The sequence below is a fragment of the Macrotis lagotis genome, chromosome 2, assembly GCF_037893015.1.
Source record: "Macrotis lagotis isolate mMagLag1 chromosome 2, bilby.v1.9.chrom.fasta, whole genome shotgun sequence".
Taxonomy (NCBI): Eukaryota; Metazoa; Chordata; class Mammalia; order Peramelemorphia; family Peramelidae; genus Macrotis; species Macrotis lagotis.
The window spans coordinates 325336717-325353637 of NC_133659.1; the positions used below are offsets into that span (position 1 = coordinate 325336717).

The 16921-nt window shown below is 42.6% G+C and overlaps 1 protein-coding gene across 3 annotated transcripts in view; it reads left to right on the forward strand.

Annotated features, from left to right (window-relative positions):
* ABTB3 (ankyrin repeat and BTB domain containing 3) overlaps positions 1-16921 on the forward strand; it is a 284630-nt gene that overhangs the window by 233680 nt on the left and 34029 nt on the right. For all 3 annotated transcript variants that reach the window (XM_074226775.1, XM_074226776.1, XM_074226777.1), the window contains exons 5-6: positions 9415-9580; positions 14030-14119. In XM_074226775.1, the coding sequence (XP_074082876.1) occupies positions 9415-9580; positions 14030-14119 (256 nt within the window). The remainder of the gene's footprint in view (positions 1-9414; positions 9581-14029; positions 14120-16921) is intronic.

Sequence of the window (16921 nt, forward strand, 5' to 3'; positions counted from 1 at the left end):
TGGGAAATAAAAAGGCCAATTAGGAGATTGTTGCAATCACCCATTTGAACCTGAAGTGGGCGAGTGACCCCATGAGGAGAGAGAATGAAAATATTCAAGAGACATTCCTGCCTCTTGGTAGAATCAGTTTGATCAGTGATTAGATTGGGGACTGAGTAAGCCAAGGATGATTCCAGGTCTGCAAATCTGAATCCTCCAGGCTGACTCTAATTAATGACAAGGTCGGGAGGAGAGTTGGGTTTAAGGGAAAACAAATGATTTGTTTTGGATATGTTGAGAGGAAATAGCATTTATTAAATGTGTCACTCAGCACTTCACAAATATGATGCCATTTTCCTCTCACAGCAACCCTAGGGAGGGAGGTGCTATCATTAATCTCTACTTTATGATAAGGGAAACTGAGGCATAGAGGGATCAAGTGACTTGCCCAGAGTCATACAACTAGTAAGTGTCCAAGACGGGATTTCAGCTTACATCTTCCTGGTTCCAGACCCCATACTCTGTCATTTATGTCACCCGGTTGTTCCAAGTAATTGGGTCCCTGAAAACTATAGGATATTCAGATGAATTTGTGGGACTGGAGCTCAGGAAAGAAATAAGGGCTGGATGTAGATTGGGGAGTTGTCTGAAAAGAGGTGAATGAATGAATTGAAAGCATTTATTAAGTGCTAACTGTGTGCCACTACAAAAGAAAAGACAAGGATCTTGTGGTCGGAAAAGGTGTTCTGGTTTGGAAAGTTACAGGTGGAATACATGGACTCTAGGGTTCACTCTTTCAATCTCTGCTCTACTGATGGAGAGGGACATACTACCTCTCCCCTCAAGATTCCAAGGTTGGGAAACTATCTTAATAAGTTATTACATCCAGTGTATTCTGCTAAATGTGATTTGACCACCTACTAGCTCCCCAATATCAGGTGACCATTTGATCTCTTCTCAATATCAATTTGACCAGTTAACATCAATTACTTTTACGAAAGGGATATTTGCTGAGGACAAAAGTATGAAAACATACCCTCCAATCCAAAAAAAAATACATAAGGCAGATGCAGAAACAGAAGAAGCACCATGGATTCACAGCCACATGGCAACCAGGTGGGAAGAGTAGGCTTCTGGCTGCTACCATCACCATTATTACTTCTCCCCTACCCAAAGACATAAACTATTTCTTTTTCACCGGAAAGAAAGTTTTCATCTATTCAAGCTTTGGTGTGCCCATTCAGATTTATTTCAGATGCCAATTTAAAAGGTTTTCTGTTTGTCATCTCACAATATGCTAATCATAGGGAGAGGAAGGGCTTCTCCATCATTCTAATATTTCTGGAAGTAAGCTCATTGAGTCTATGCAAGAGAATTGCATCCATGCTCTAGGGGCTAAGTGCTCATTGGCTGGACATCCCACTCAATTATCTCTCTCTCTATCCTGTGCCCCAACTTACCATTCTTTTGTGGTACCAATTGTGGTACCTTTTAAACTCACTGCCCATATTCCCAATTCTAAACAGTTCTCTGGGATCCCAAGGAGATATGAGTATTGTTTTTTCTCTCACTTTCCCAGTGACCGGGGGTGGGGAGGGAAGACTCAAAACAGTCAATGTGGCACAGTCCCATATACGCAAGACTCTATCACCCTAGTCCCCAAATACAGCATCCTCAGGGATGGAAGCACTAAGTTTTCCGTGGTTTCTGGTCTAGATGCAAAAGGACTGATGAAAAGATGAAAGCTGATCACTTGGGAGCTGTTGAAATCAGACCTCAGGGCTCTGGGTGGGAAGAGAAAAGAGTTTAATGGCCAGGAGGTAGCCCTGTCTAGGTCAGGTAAAGAGGGCACCTTCATGTTGCCCTTAGAGGCATCTGGGTGGAGACAAGCCTCTGGGTGGGGTGAGAAGGAACATTGTGGACAGAGGGAGCCTTGTCTAAGGGTTTAGGAGGTGGGAGGTGTAAGAGAAGACCAGGTGAGAGAATGTCTGCGAAGCTTGAAGGCCAGACAGTTGTGTGGGAGAATCAGTGTGGACCAGAGAGGTGAGATTCCTGGGGAAGTGGGTAAGGCCATGTGAAGAACAGAGCAGGTTTTGAATGTGGTGTGTATGAGAGTCAGTGGTGAGCAGAAGGCACCATACCATGGGGGAGAGGGCATAGAAAGGAGAAGATCCAGGTTCAAATCCTGCTTCTGCTTATATGACAATGGTGGCATTGATGGTGGTAGCGATGAAAATCTAAAAGTTCAGACTAGATGAAAATCTATGATTCTAAGTCACCTTATCACGCTTGGGCCTCAGTTTCCTCCCCTAAAAGATCAGTAATTTGGATCATTTGACTTCAAGTGCTTTCTAATTCTAATGATCTTAAGCCACTATCTTTGGGCCTCAGTTTCCTCTTCTGTAAGATGAGGTAACCTCACAGGCCTCTTCCAGCCCTAAACCAATGAACTTATGATGTTTGAAAAACTCATTGTAGGGGCCACTAGGTGGTGCAGTGGATAGAGAACTGGCCCTGGAGTCAAGAGGGCCTGAGTTCAAATCCAGCCTCAGATACTTGTCTGGCTGTGTGACCTTGGACAAGTCATTTAACCCCATTGCCTTAAATAAAGAAAAAAAGAAAAACTCAGTGTATAGGAAGACCAAGAGATTCTATGTATAAGGGCTGGGGTCAGCAACCATAATGAATACAATGAGATGGTGACTGGGTTGGGCTGTATTTGGATCCTAATTTCCTTTTGGATGTAGCACTTCCAGCACATGGAAACCCTGGGGAGTGGTCAACAATCAACTTCAGTCCCTACTCACTGGTCTGAACTGGCATTTTTCTGGAGGTCTTCTAGTGTCCAAAAGAGAAAATAGATTCTGCCCAGAGAGGAAGGGACAAAGGAGGGACCAAGGGAGGGCAAGAGCAACACAATCAGGGCAGATGGGATCCTGACCCCTTATGGCTGGAAATCCTGCAAAGCCCAGGGCTCCAGGTTGGTGGATCCATCCAAAATGAACAGTCAATCCTGGAAGGCTTCTTGGAAGAGTTGCATCCAGAGGAGGCAAACCTATAGACTTTATGCACAAAGGGAGGAGGAAGGGAATTTAAGGTAATGTAAAGACAGGCAAGAAGATGTATGTGGGCTCAGTAAGAAGCTGTCTGCCTGGAAGTGAGGGAAATGAGTTGCATGTGATAGAAGTGGCAAACCACTCCAATATCTTTGCCAAGGAAATTCTGAATGGGGTCATGAAGAGTCAGCAATTTGGAGGCATTTAGGAGTCAGAGGGGCTAGTGGGATGTGGAGTGGGGTGGAATAAAGTTGCAACCCTTTGTAACATTAGTCCCTTTTCTCTTTTTGGCAGTTTCAGAGCCTGGGATATTTTCAACCTATTTATGTCCTCTCCTCTCTGTCACTTTTTCCTGCTTCCCCCTTCATTTCATATAAAGAGTTTGGCTCCAAGATCACTGAGGTCAAAGCACAGCACCATCATTTCCTAGGTTACTGGACCTTGGTTTACTCATCTGTCAAAGTAGGCTATACTAATTGATTTCTAAGCCCCCTTCCAGCTCTAAGTTTATGGTGCTATGAATGCTTTATGATCTTCTCTGGGCCTGTTTCCTTAAATGTGCAAAATGAAAAGTCTATTGTTCAGTTGTGTCAATGCTTTGGGAAACCATTTGTGAAGTTACCTGGGAGAGATACTGGTGAGTCTTGCCATTTCCTTTTCCAGCTCATTTGTCAGATGGGGAAACTGAGAAAAGCAGAATTAAATAACTTGCCCAAGGCCAAACAGCTAGTTAGTATCTTGATTCTGAATTTAAACTCAGGTCTTCCTGACTCCAGGCCTTAAGTTCTAACCACTGCAGTGTCATCTAGCTTTCCTTTCCAGACTTTAGAACACTATAAAGATCAGGTTTTTTTATATCATCATTATCTGCCAATCTCTCATTCTTCAGCTTCAGTTTCTTCATGTTCCCTATAAATTGGGGACAATAAGAGCAATTACTTTCCAGGAATGTTCTGAGAAGAAAATGAGCAAACAGATGAAATGCTGGTTTTCTCTTCTTCTTGTATCCCCTGGGGAGAATGATGAATCTTGGGTCTTAATTTGCCCAAGCAATGGACTCCAGGTGTGCCCATCCAGGAACCTGTGAAACCAAAACCATAGGACATAATGAGTAGCCAGGTGGGCTTTTCCTCCCCCTGAGTCCCCACCCCATCATGTTCTGCCACTGTCAGATAGGTATGCTTGAACTGTGAGTACATCATGATCACATTTTCCTGTTTCTGATTTTTAATCCCCTCTCCACCTCAAAGACTTTAGTAGACCTTGGCATAGCTTGCCAAGGAATCTGCTGCCCAGGGCATCTTGCCAACTTGTGCATCTATTAGCTTGTGTTTGGTCCCAATCTTGGAATAGGTTAATGAGGTATTCATAGAGGTGAAGATGGAGAGAAAAAATTGCTATGCAAGAAGTCATCCTGATCTCATTTGGTATCTCTGAGATTTGGTAGGATGGAACCTACTACCAGAATGTGGCTCTGGTTATAACGAAACAAATAGGTAAAGGGGACAATAAAAGGAAAATGTGACATCAACTAAGAGTTATTCATGTGGAAGTCCAAGAACTGAAGGAGGAAGTATAAGGGTGAAGATCAATGAAAGGAGAAACAAAGCAATTTTGTCATCAAAATCTACCACAGATCACCTGGACAGAAAGAGACACTAGATGAGTTATTTGAGAAACAGATGGTGAGTCGGGAATGGAAGCATGGTAGAGCAGTGATGAGGATTTTCAGTTATCCCAACATTTGCTAGAGATCTCTCTCCTTTTTTCCTCTTCTCTGTCCTTCCCCTTTCCTTCTCTTCCCTCAAAAGAAGAAAAGCTATTAATTGCCTCTCCTCTTTCCTCAAGCCATGGTATTGGGTAAAGAGTCCTGGATTTCAAATCGAAAGATCCAGTGATTTCAAATTGCAGTTATGCAATTCTCTGTCTTTGGACAAATCATTTAACTGTCTTGGTCCCCAGTTTCTTCATCTTTAAGGTGAATGGTAGGAGTAGGTAAGGTCTTTTCTATTTCTAGATTGATGGTTCTATGAACTCAAGTCATCCATGCTAATATTCCTTCAGTGCTATTAACAGGCTAGAGACAATACCCCTTCCTGTGATGCCAAGTTTCCTCGAGTGTGACATTCCCCACTAATGGAACATACACACTTGCACCATTGTGCTCTTTCCTTTAGATCTCATTTCTCCTATTGGACCGAAAGGAGCCCTCTACAGCCATTAGAGTACATCCCTTCTCTAGTCTTTACCACTCACATTCTCATATTTAAAGACATTATTCTCATTGCTTTGTGGTATGTGGCTAATAATCTCTTTTGCAGAGAGAGAGAGAGAGAGAGATAAAGATAGAGTAGAGATACACACAGAGACAGAAATAGATACAGAGACAGATGAGACAAATACAAAGAGAGAAACAGAGATGAGAGAGATTTGTCTACTCCTGTGATTGCCATTGAAGTAGGAAGCCAGCCAGTGAAGAAACTATCTACCAGTTATTGTGCTGGGCTTCTGATTGGTAAGCATTCAGCTTATTTTATCTAAACTGGACCCTTCTTGCTACTTCTCAACCATCTTCGTTCATTAGTGTTCAGGAATGATAAAACACTTGATGACTGTATAGAAGGAGAGGCAGTGTGGTGGAAAGCAGAGAATGCTTGGGAAGTCCTGGGCTCAGATTCTACCTTTGCCACTTGCTAATTGTTTTGTTTTGGTTCTTGCAAGGCAAAGGGGTTAGTGACTTGCTCAAGGTCACACAGCCAGCCAGGCAATATGTGTCTGAGGCTGGATTTGAACTCAGCACCTCCTCACTCTATTCACTTTGCCATGTAGCTGCCCTCACTTGCTAAATGTTTAAATATCAGCATTGAGTCTGTTATCCTCTCCTCTCCTCTGCCCACTTCAAGCTTCAGCCAGCCTGGCTTTCTTGCAGAACACTTCATCATGTCCTGTCTGCCTTGCCCTGGCTGTCCTCACCTGCACCAGCTCCTCACTTCCACCTTCACTTCCATGAAGACTCACCTCAAATCCTGCCTTCTGTGGGAGCTTTTCTCCTTCCCTCCTCCCCCAGCATCTTCCCTCTCAGAGGAAACTACTCCCATCTCCTCTGCCTGGACCTCGCATGCAGAGTTACTGAGATGCTGATCCATTCCGAATGAGGCCTTAGGACTGGGATGGGGGGGTTGCTTTCTTTGCACCCTCAGTAGATAGTAAGCATTTAATAACCTCACTGACTCCCTTGAATCTCAATTTCTTCTTCTATACAATGGGACTAGAGAATAGCAATAATAATCCTAATGATGATGATGATAATAATAGTGATGCCTGGCTGTGTGGCCTTGGGCGAGTCACTTAACCCCATTGCCTTGCAAAAGCCTAAAATAATACTACTACTAATAATAGTGCCCCCCCAGGCTTGCTGGGAGGATCAACTGATATTTTGCATATATGTGTGTCTGTGTGTATATACACACACACTCTACCAATGAATATATGCAGATCTGTGTGGATAGCCACATCCATGTATAAATAAATGAATATGGAGAAATAGTCTGCCAATGCCTTTATGCAGATATCTGTGTGGATAGCCACATCCATATAGAAATAAATAAGGAGAAATAATCTGCCAATGACTATATGCTGCTCCCTTGTATATATTCACATATATGTCTCTATAATCCACCAATGTGGAGATATGGATAGACCTCTATGTATTTATGTATGTGGATGTAGAGTACACATAACATATATGTTGTCCATACAAATATCCATATTGTGCAGGTATGAATTGGCCAAGTGAGTTTTCTCAGAGGGAGTTGTTGAGACAAATGAACCCACAGGTCCAACCCTTTATCCCTCTTCTTATAATTCTCTGTGTCTCATCCTCTCCAATAGCAGGGAGTGTTTCATTTTTTTTTTATTTCTATCCATAGAATCTGATATACCAGAGATGCATCATATTTACTGATTGGCAGATTGATTATTGCCTCTTAACAAAAGTTGAGCCCCAGGTGAGAGACATAGGGAGGAGGGGAGACTCCAACCCAGACATCCTCAACAAAGCATTGTGGGTTATTTTTAAATATTTATTATATTTTTGTTTCATATTATTTAACTTCCTCATATATTCCCTCTTCCCTCCCAAAGAGCCATTTCTTAAAGAATGAAAAAAACAGGGAAAAAGCAGTTTATCCAAAGTAACCAACACATCAATCAAGCTTGACAGTATATTCAGTGTGAGATTGTGAGTTTGTACAAACAAATGAACAAAAATGCATCTTGGTTCTCCCTCTGCATCATGCATACAAATACCAAGTGTTAAAAAAAAAAAAAAAGATAAGTGAGGCAATGGATCTGAAGGACCTGAAGGTAGCAGCTACTGCTAATATCTCCAAGGAGGGCACCAGTCTCTTTCCTATTTGGACAGTGCCTATGGGGAGAGCCCAGATTTCTAAGATTTGAGGGTTGTTTCATCCTCTTTCAATGAGAGCTGGAAGGAGAGAGAGCTCGATAGCATGTTAGTTCTTGGGCTATGGCATTCCTAGGCATTTTTTCATTATGTCTGTGTCTTTGCTTCCTTGTGTGCTCTATGTTAGGTACAATAGCACCCGCATCTTTGGTTATTTTGGTGGGGGCATGCCACAAAGATCATAGGATTTGGGGTGTTCAGAAGTCAAGGGACATCAGTCCCTTGTAAGATACTAGAGTTCCTCACAAGATCTCTTCTGTGTGGCCAGGGCTTGGCTGCTGTCTTTAACAAGGGCAAAGCTTCAATTCTCATTCAGTCTCAATTGGTATTTCCCAGCTATACACAGGGTTAAGTGTGCACTTGTCAATTAGATAGCATTGAAGGGATATTTTCTTAACTTCTGGGCACCACACTTTCTGAAGTCATGGATGAACTGGAGAGCTTTCAGAGAAGTATGACTGTGGCGATGAGAGGTCTGAAAAAAGATGTCACTTAAGGAAGATTTTAAGAATTGGGGATGTGTAACCAGACTCATCTGAACATGCTCTGTCACTTTTTGTTAACCCTTCATTAGCTGAGACCCAATGAACTAGAAAACTACAATGACTGTAATCCTCTCCCCTTTCTTTTATCCTTCTACCAGAATAGGAGAGCCAGCTTTGTCAAAGATCATGTGAGAAGTATTGGGATCATAAAAGAGAACTAGAGGAAATCAAAAAAAAAGAAAAGAAAGAAAAGGGAGGGAGGGAGGAAAGAAAGAAAGGAAAAAGAAGGAAGAGAGAGCAAAAAGAAAGAAAGGAAAGAGAAAGAAAGAGGAAGGAAAGAAAAGAAGGAAGGAAGAAAGAAAGGAAGAAAGAAAGAAAGAAAGAAAGAAAGAAAGAAAGAAAGGAAGAAAGGAAGAAAGAAAGGAAGGAAGAAAATTGGGATCAGAAATAGAATTCACATCTCCTCATTTCTAGACCTCCATTCAGCATTTAGTCTGGCTGCTTTCTAACAGGGACTGGTAGCAATGTTAAGTGTTTTCATTTAGGGCAGCAGGGAGTCTAGCTGGCCTTGGTATATAATGCAGACCCTGAATGGGCAGGGATCTTCAACTTATTAAAATAAAATGAGTGTCCATAAAGGAGAAATGGAGAGTAACCCATATGTGCTTATGCTATCAGAAAATACAGCTAATTATAGTTAAGATGCAGCTGAGGCATCTAGATGGTCCAAATGGTGGAAATCTGAACTTGGAATTAGGAAAAATGGAGCTATAATCCTGCCTCATACACAAGTTGTGTGATTTGGGGCAAATCACATGAATTTTGTGATCTCATGTTTCCTCATTTATAGAGTAGGAATAGTAAATGTATCTGCCCAACAGGGTGTTAGGAGAATCAAATAAGATCAGATGTAAAGTGACCTTACAAATGTGATTTAAATTTATCAATCCACCTAATATTTACAAGTCACTTCTATCAATCAATCAATCACAAATGGCATATGGTATATATCTATAGAAACATAGGTATACATGTTATATATAATTTTCAGTATGGGAAAAGTAGTATTGTTATCCAAGATCACTCACCTCAAAAATCAAAGGACAAAATAGGATTTGAACTCTGACTCTGATTCTAGTGGCTTTTCAATTGTGCTAAATTACATAGACTTTATAAGGCTATTTTAGGCAAATCTACCCATAGGACCTTAATTATGGGCCTATAAGGAGCTTAGGGGTTATCTAGTTCAATACTTTCATTTTACAGATGAGGAAACTCATCTGTGACTGGTCTGTGGTCATACGGGTAATCAGTCAGCAGCAGTGCTAGGATTTGAACCCAGGTCCTCTGGATCAGGTGATGACTCATCCCTTGAAGAGAGCCCCACAGAGACCCGTGTACTAATGAGACCATCTCCAACTTCCTCAAGGGCTGATGACTGTTTCTGTGCCTCTCGGAAACTGGATGCTGTGGCCACTGAAGCGAAATTCAAACAGGACCTGGGCTTCCGGATGCTGAACTGTGGGCGGACAGACCTGGTGAAGCAGGCTATATCTCTGCTGGGACCCGATGGAATCAACACGATGAGTGAACAGGTACAGTGGTGCCTGTGTGTGCAAGCACGGGCTTCTGCCAGTACAGAACATACTGCTCACACAGCCACGCATTCGTGCATATACATACATACTTATACCTACCATGGACACATTGTGTAATGCAATGATTATAGACTTGCATACATGTCTCTACATGCCGGTATTGATGTGATATGGGACCTGTGTGGTCATGAATACACATGTGTATGCCTGTAGAGACTCACATGGACACACACTCTGCATACGTACAGTCTACACAAAAATGCACATCTACACACAGATCGATACATGCACAGTGATGGATTACAGATATGCGCATACACAGACACATGCATGCTCCATGTACACATGTGTAGTCGCCCATAGTGAAATACACAAGCAGACAATACACACATATATGGGGAGGCCCACATGCATGCATGGACAGAGCATGCAAGTATGCATGATGCAAGTCATGTGTGCATGTGCACATATGTGAGCTCATGGGAATAAATGTAGATGAGCCATGTGTGCATGTGTTGGTGTGTGTGCGTGTGTTCCATGTGCTGTCACATGTATAGTCTTGTATGCATGCAGGGGTCCTTGTAAGGTATACATATGTGTGCGCATATGTATCTATCTATATCTCTTTCTATATACATATATGCAGACTCACACAGACAAACACACATACATAGGCTCACTGAAACCACAAACCTTGGGTCAGTCCATCTCTGACCTTGTCGTGACAACAGGAGCTCCCCTACCATTGACCAGGGTAAGCTGTCCCCACAAAGCAGGATGCAGGCAATGACTGGTCCAGGGTATGCTTGTGGTGTCAGAGGAGCAGAATGAGAATGGCTCCCAGCTGGGTCTCCCTAGGTCCTCTGACAACTTGAGGTCACTTATTTTGGGTGGGTTAGTTGTTTGACCCAGACTGAATCCCTTCCCAGGGGAGCCCTGAGCCTTTTTTGCATCTTCACATCTCAGAATGCAGCCTAGGGCCCTGAATTGAAGATGCAGGACCTGAACACATATCTTTCCAACTCTGAAATCAACTCTTTCTCTCATATGAAAATACTATTACTCACCCTTTATATTTGAGGAAAGTATTAGGAGGTGAATTCTGTGCCTAGCCCTTGACCAGAGAGGGATAGATACAGAACCCAAGATTTCATTGATACAGGAGGAAAACCCCTTTGCTTCCACGTACAATGCAGCTTTGAGACTTAGAAAGAAGCTTGAGAGGTTAAGAGATTTTCATAGGATTCCACTATCCATGGTAGAGGTGAGATATGAACATAGGTCTTTCTGACATCAAAGCTGGTTTTCTGTACCTTACCTAGGGTCATAGGAGGTTAAATGACTTTTCTAAGCATCATACAGCCTGCATGTCTCAGAGGTGGGATTTGAACCCATGTCTTCCTGATCTGATTCTTAGCCATTATGAGCCACTGTGCACGCTATTTATGTTTAATAAATGCTTTAGTGATTGATTGATCTGATCCCCTTTAGTTGATTAGAGAGACATTTTCCTTTTCAGAGAGCCAAAATATTGAATCAAAAGTGTCCTGCCTCATGTCTGTGATAGGAAGCCATTGCCCAGTGGAAAATATATTTTCATGTTAGCCAAAAGTAAGGCTGAGGAGGTTGCACCCTTCCACTGCCCTCATCCCCCTGAATAGTGAGAATGTTTCAGCCATTAATTATGACTTCACAAGTGATAGTAGAGCTGGGAACATGGCTATGGGGTATCAGTGCTTAATTATGAAATTATCAAGGATGATAATCATCCCTGCCATATTAGCAAATATAGAAGGAGCTGACACAAGGTGGTCCAGTAGATGAGACAGGGTAGTACCATGGATAGTTCCCTGACTTTGGTGTCAGCCCTGATCTCAGAGATTCAGTTCTTGACTTGACCACTTTCTATTTCTGTGAGTTTGGGTAAGTCCATTCTCTGGACTTTAGTTCCATCACTGATAAAAGAAGAGCAGTTGGATGAGAGTCTATCTAGATAGCATAGTGCTTAGAATACTGAACTTGGAGTCAGAGTTCAAATCCTACCTCAGATGATTGCTACTTGTGTCACCCTGGCTAAATCATCTAACCTCTGTCTGCCTTGGTTTCCTCACATAAAATAAGGATCAAAACATCCCCTATCTCACAGGGTTGTTGTGAGGATCAAATGAGATAATATATGGAAATGCAATTCTTATACCAGTATATAAATTCTATCTATTGTTGTTGCTGTGGTTGGTGTTAGTATTGGGGGCTGCAGGTGGGATGGAGGGAGCACTAGCATCTGGGAGGGATCAGGAAAAGCTTCAGGTAGAAGACAGTATTTGAGCTGAGACTTGAAGGAAAGCCAGATTTGAAAAGGTCCAGTTGACGCATATGACCTGGAGGCTGGAGGTGGAACATCATGGCTAGAAAAGTATAGATGTGTGTGGCACAAGCATGACTGGATTACAAAGTAATATGTAAGAAGATTGGAAAGGGTCCAGGAGGGGAGAAGGTTAGGGACTTTTTAATATTGGATCCTAGAGGGAATACAGAGCCAGTGGAGGTCATCGATTTTATTTTTTGAGGAATCTGGTCAGACTTGCACTTTAGAAAAATCATCTTAGGGGAGGAATGAAGGATGCTTTGGAGTAGGCTTGAGGTAAAGAGAGAAGGCTATTTCAGAAGACAGGAGACAGGAGATGAGGACCTGCATCAGAGCAGTGCCTGGGCATGTGAGTGGAGTCTGTACAGCTGTAGAGAAAGAAGCAAGGTTTGGCACCAGACTGAATATGGAGGGGTGGGTGACCAGGTTGCTGAGGAGGATGCTAAGGTTGTGAACTTAACTGGCCAGAAGCAGTGTCATCAATGGTAATGGGGAAGCCTGGAAGGGAGCAGAGTTTGGGGGAAAAGAGAAGGAACTCTGTCTCCACTGAATTGGAGATGTGTACAGGACCTCGGGGGCTATCTAGTCCAGCCTCCTCTTTTTTACAGATGAGAAAACTGAGTCAGAGAGAGGGTAAGGGAGGTGCCCAGAGTCACACAAGGTAGCATAGCCTTGGAGAAGAATGAGAATGTCAAGAAAATGCCGTTCTTCCTTCTTTTAACCCTCTTGACAGGATATGCTTCAGAAAGGTCCCTGAGGCCCCGAAAGGAGCCCAGATGGCATTGATTTCATGTGCATGAAGTCCTCTGTTCTGTTACCCATTCAGAAAAAACCTCAGAGAAGCCCACAACATGCATACTTAGATCGAGGCTTCTGCTCCATACAACATAATCCCCAACTCGTGGGACCCCTTAGGTTGGAAGTGAACTTGCTTTCCCCCAATCCTGTCTTATGCCTCAGTGATGTCTTTCTTCCTCCCTCTCCATCTCCCTCTCCCTCTATTGTCAATCCATTAAAATACATCTGACACACCCCCTCCTCCCAAGAAAACTTCTGGATGCCCCTAGGTGTGGCATAACACTAAGTCATTCTTCCTATGTTGTTGAACTTGAAAGCTGTCTGTGCTGGGTTGGGCCCAGCCCCCTTCCATTAGACTAAATTTTCGGAACATAGGTGCCTGCATCTCTTTTACCTTGGCCAGTTCATACTCATGCTTGCCCCTGAGGAGGCAGGAACTTACTAATATGGGTTGGTGTAGCTCCTGCTTTTCAGTAAAGTTTAGCTCAAGTGTAGATGAAGCCCCTCCTGATGACCCCACCCCCCACAAAATCACCTTATATTTATTCATGTTGCTCCTGAGGGCAGCCCTTGTTATTGACTTCATATCTAAGCAGCATTAGCAGAGACTATTAAGTGATTGCTGATTAACCACTAAACAATTATTGGCACAGATTCCTTCAATAGAATGGAAGCTCCTTGAGGGCAGGAATTGTTTCCTTTTTTCCCTCTGCATCCCCTGGAGTTGGCCCATAGTTGGGACTTGAAAAATGCTTGTTGCTGATTGTTATATCCCTCAAAAGACAAAAGGCAAAAGAGTGGAAGCTCCCTGAGGCTAAGAACTGTCTCTAGCATCTGGCCCAGAGGAGTAATGAATGCTTGATGGCTGATCAAGATGGCCCCTGGGATCCCTAGATGGATGATCCATACAAAGGGTCATGATTAAGAGGGCTGAATATCTTTTCAGGCTTTTTGACTCTTAACCGAGGAAATTTTTTTAAATATTAAGCAGTAATATTAAGGATGTTTCACATCTGTTGTGGCCTATTGAGTTGTTCAAAACGCCTCACACACATCATCTCACTTGAATCTGCCAACAACTCTAGGAGGCCGGTGCTATTATTATACTGATTGATAGATGAGAGAATGGAGGCTCAGGGAGCCAAGATCACACATCTAGGCAGGATTTGAACCCAAGTTGATTTGACGCCAAGGTCACCCAGCACCCCAAGACCTCTCTAAGGAAAGATGACAGTGGCTGCTTTGTCAGTGTTCTCAGCTCCTTGGTTTGTCACCTGCTACAGGGCATGACCCCATTGATGTACGCCTGTGTCCGAGGGGATGAAGCCATGGTCCAGATGTTGCTGGATGCCGGAGCTGACCTGAATGTGGAGGTGAGCATTGTCCCATTAGCCTTCACAAGCCCCCCTGCCCAGTTCAGCCCCTTACATACATACACTAGGAAGTTATTAAACAGTGACAGAATTAAAAGTCACTAGTAACTCTGCTCAATGCAATGACCAATCTTGACTCTAAAGGACCCACAGTAAAATAGACCTTTCTGTTTGGGACAGAGAGGTGGTATACGACCTGTACAGAATGAGACATACATTGTCAGACACAGCCAATGTGTAGGTTTGTTTTACTTAAATGTATTTCTTGGTTTCAAAGGAGGGTTCATGAGAGAGAAGAGAGTCATTAAAAAACAGCAACAATGCTTTTGAAAAGCACATAAATAAAGCATTTATTTTTAATAGAAATATTGTTAGAAATCAATGGAAAGAAAACAAGAAAATGGCAAATCCAGGCTGGTTCATTTCCCCTTGGAGACCAGAGAGAGGAGGTAGAAACAGAACAAGTCCTTCCCCCCCCCCCCTTCCTACTGCATCTGTTTGGAGGTTAGGGAGAGTGATGTTCTCTTTCCGGAGACCCTCCCCTGCACAACCAACTGTAGTCACATGCAATATTGGCTTTCCCTGAATTTGCCAACACTCTCATTGTTGCTCTGTCTTCTGGGAAACCAATATCCTCTCCCGCCCCAGCCATCCTTATATAATCTTTACAGTTCAAGAGAATACAAAGGGGAAGAGAAGACCTGGTCCCTGGGCCTTCGATTGCCCCCTTATTCATCTACTATCTTTCCTCCCCATTCATGGCAGCTAAGTTGAGACTACAGACCCTTGATGTGATGACTTAATCAGCATCCCAGCCAAAGATCAATTCTCTCTCCCACCTTCAGACCTCCTGGGAAGCTTTGACATTGTGGCATTAAACGACCTCTGGGAAATCTCTGGAGCTTTTTCTGAGATGGTTTCCTGTACCTGAGTCTCCACTAGGAAGTTCTACCCTCTTTTGGAATGGAGGCAAAGAGACAAAAAAATGATAAAAATCCCAGGGTCCCAGAACTGGCAATTCTAAGTTTTTTGAAAGTAGCTACTGTACAGGGGATTTGGATTCTCCCCATTCTTCATCCCCTATGAGTCCCCAAGGATATCATCCCCAAGATGTGGATACTTGAACGGCATAGTTGGCCATAGGGCTTGATAGAATGTAAGCTCCCTGAGAGCAGGGACTATCTCATTTTTGTCTTTGGATCTCCAGCATCCAGCCCAGTGAATAGGAACCGAATAAACGTTTGATACATGGACTAGATGGTCTCTGGGGTCCTCAGATACCTGTTCCTATGACTGAATTTCATCGAATGCCATCCCTGGCCAAAAGTATAATGCCTAAATCAACTCTTATTCATTGATTTAGCTTGATGTGCTCAAGGGTAGAGAGTTCCCCAGAAGTTGTTCTTTGAATGTCAATTGGCAGAGATCATCAAAACATACAACAGGCATCAGTCATCTTCCAGGCAGCTTTGTTTTGGGGCCCCACATTCTGCTTGACCAAAATAAGATCCATTAGACATAAGAATTCTTACTTATGAGATGAGCAGAACCAGAAAAACACTGTACAGCCTAACAGTAACATGGGGGTGATGTTCAACCTTGATGGACTGGCTCATTCCATCAGTGCAACAATGGGGAACAATTTGGGGCTGTCTGTGATGGAGAATACCACCTGTATCCAGAGAAAGAGCCATGGAGTTTGAACACAGTTCAAGGACTATTCCCTTTAATTTAGGGGAAAAAACAGATATCTTATTGTCTGATCTTGTTACCTCTTAGACTTCTTGTCTCTTCCTTAAGGATATGATTTCTCTCTTATCACACTCAATTTGGATCAATGTACAACATGGAAACAAAGTAAAGACTGACGGATTGTTTTCCGTGGGGGGGGGGGGAGTAAGATTGGGGAGAAAATTGTAAAACTCAAATAATATCTTTAGTAAAAAATAAATAAATTTTAAAAAAGAATTCTTACTCATGACCTACTTTGAGGAGGATTGATACATGAAAGCTAAAATAAGAGTAAACTTTGGCTAAAGAGATAGTTTTAGGAGAGAGAGCTTATTTTCTTCCCCTATCAAAAATATCAGCACCCTATCAATGGATATTCTCAAGGCTCAGGCTTCATGGGGATATATGTTGACTAGAATTCACCTAGCATGTTTTGCAAATAAAAGGTGTGAGACCCATGAATCAAACCCTTTCAGGATGCTTGGCATCCCAACTCTCCTAAACTTCAGGAACCATCTCGGACTTAAGGAAAGGACACAACCATAGAATGCCTTCAGAAGGAGCAGTCATTTGGCCTCCAGTGAAGGTCAGCCCTAGCTTCTGGTTCCATTGATGTAAGCAGTAGAGGACAGAAATAGAAGAAGGAAGGAAAAGAAAATGGCAAACCACTCTAGTTTGGGGATTTGCTTAAGATTTTTTTGAGACTTTAATATACTTATTTGAAAGCCACATTTTGTTTGTATAAAAGAACCCCCGATTCTCTTCTGTAGAATAGAAATCTACAGTAAATTTCTTTCATTCCCCAGAGTATTTGACAGCCCACAAATGCAATCTTTCACTACAAACCCCACAGGGCAAGGTGCTAGTCCCACTCCCAGGCAAGAGATATTTATGGATTGTGTCAAGAGGACACAACAAGAACCTGTCTGACCATTTTTATTCCAAGCCTTTTATTCTATCTTTCCTTTTGTACATCTCCAGTCAAATGTGCACAGCAAGATAGAGTTCTTATTTGCTGCTCAACAGTATTTTAAAGATCTCCTTTTGAAAATAATTTTAATTTGTTTGTAG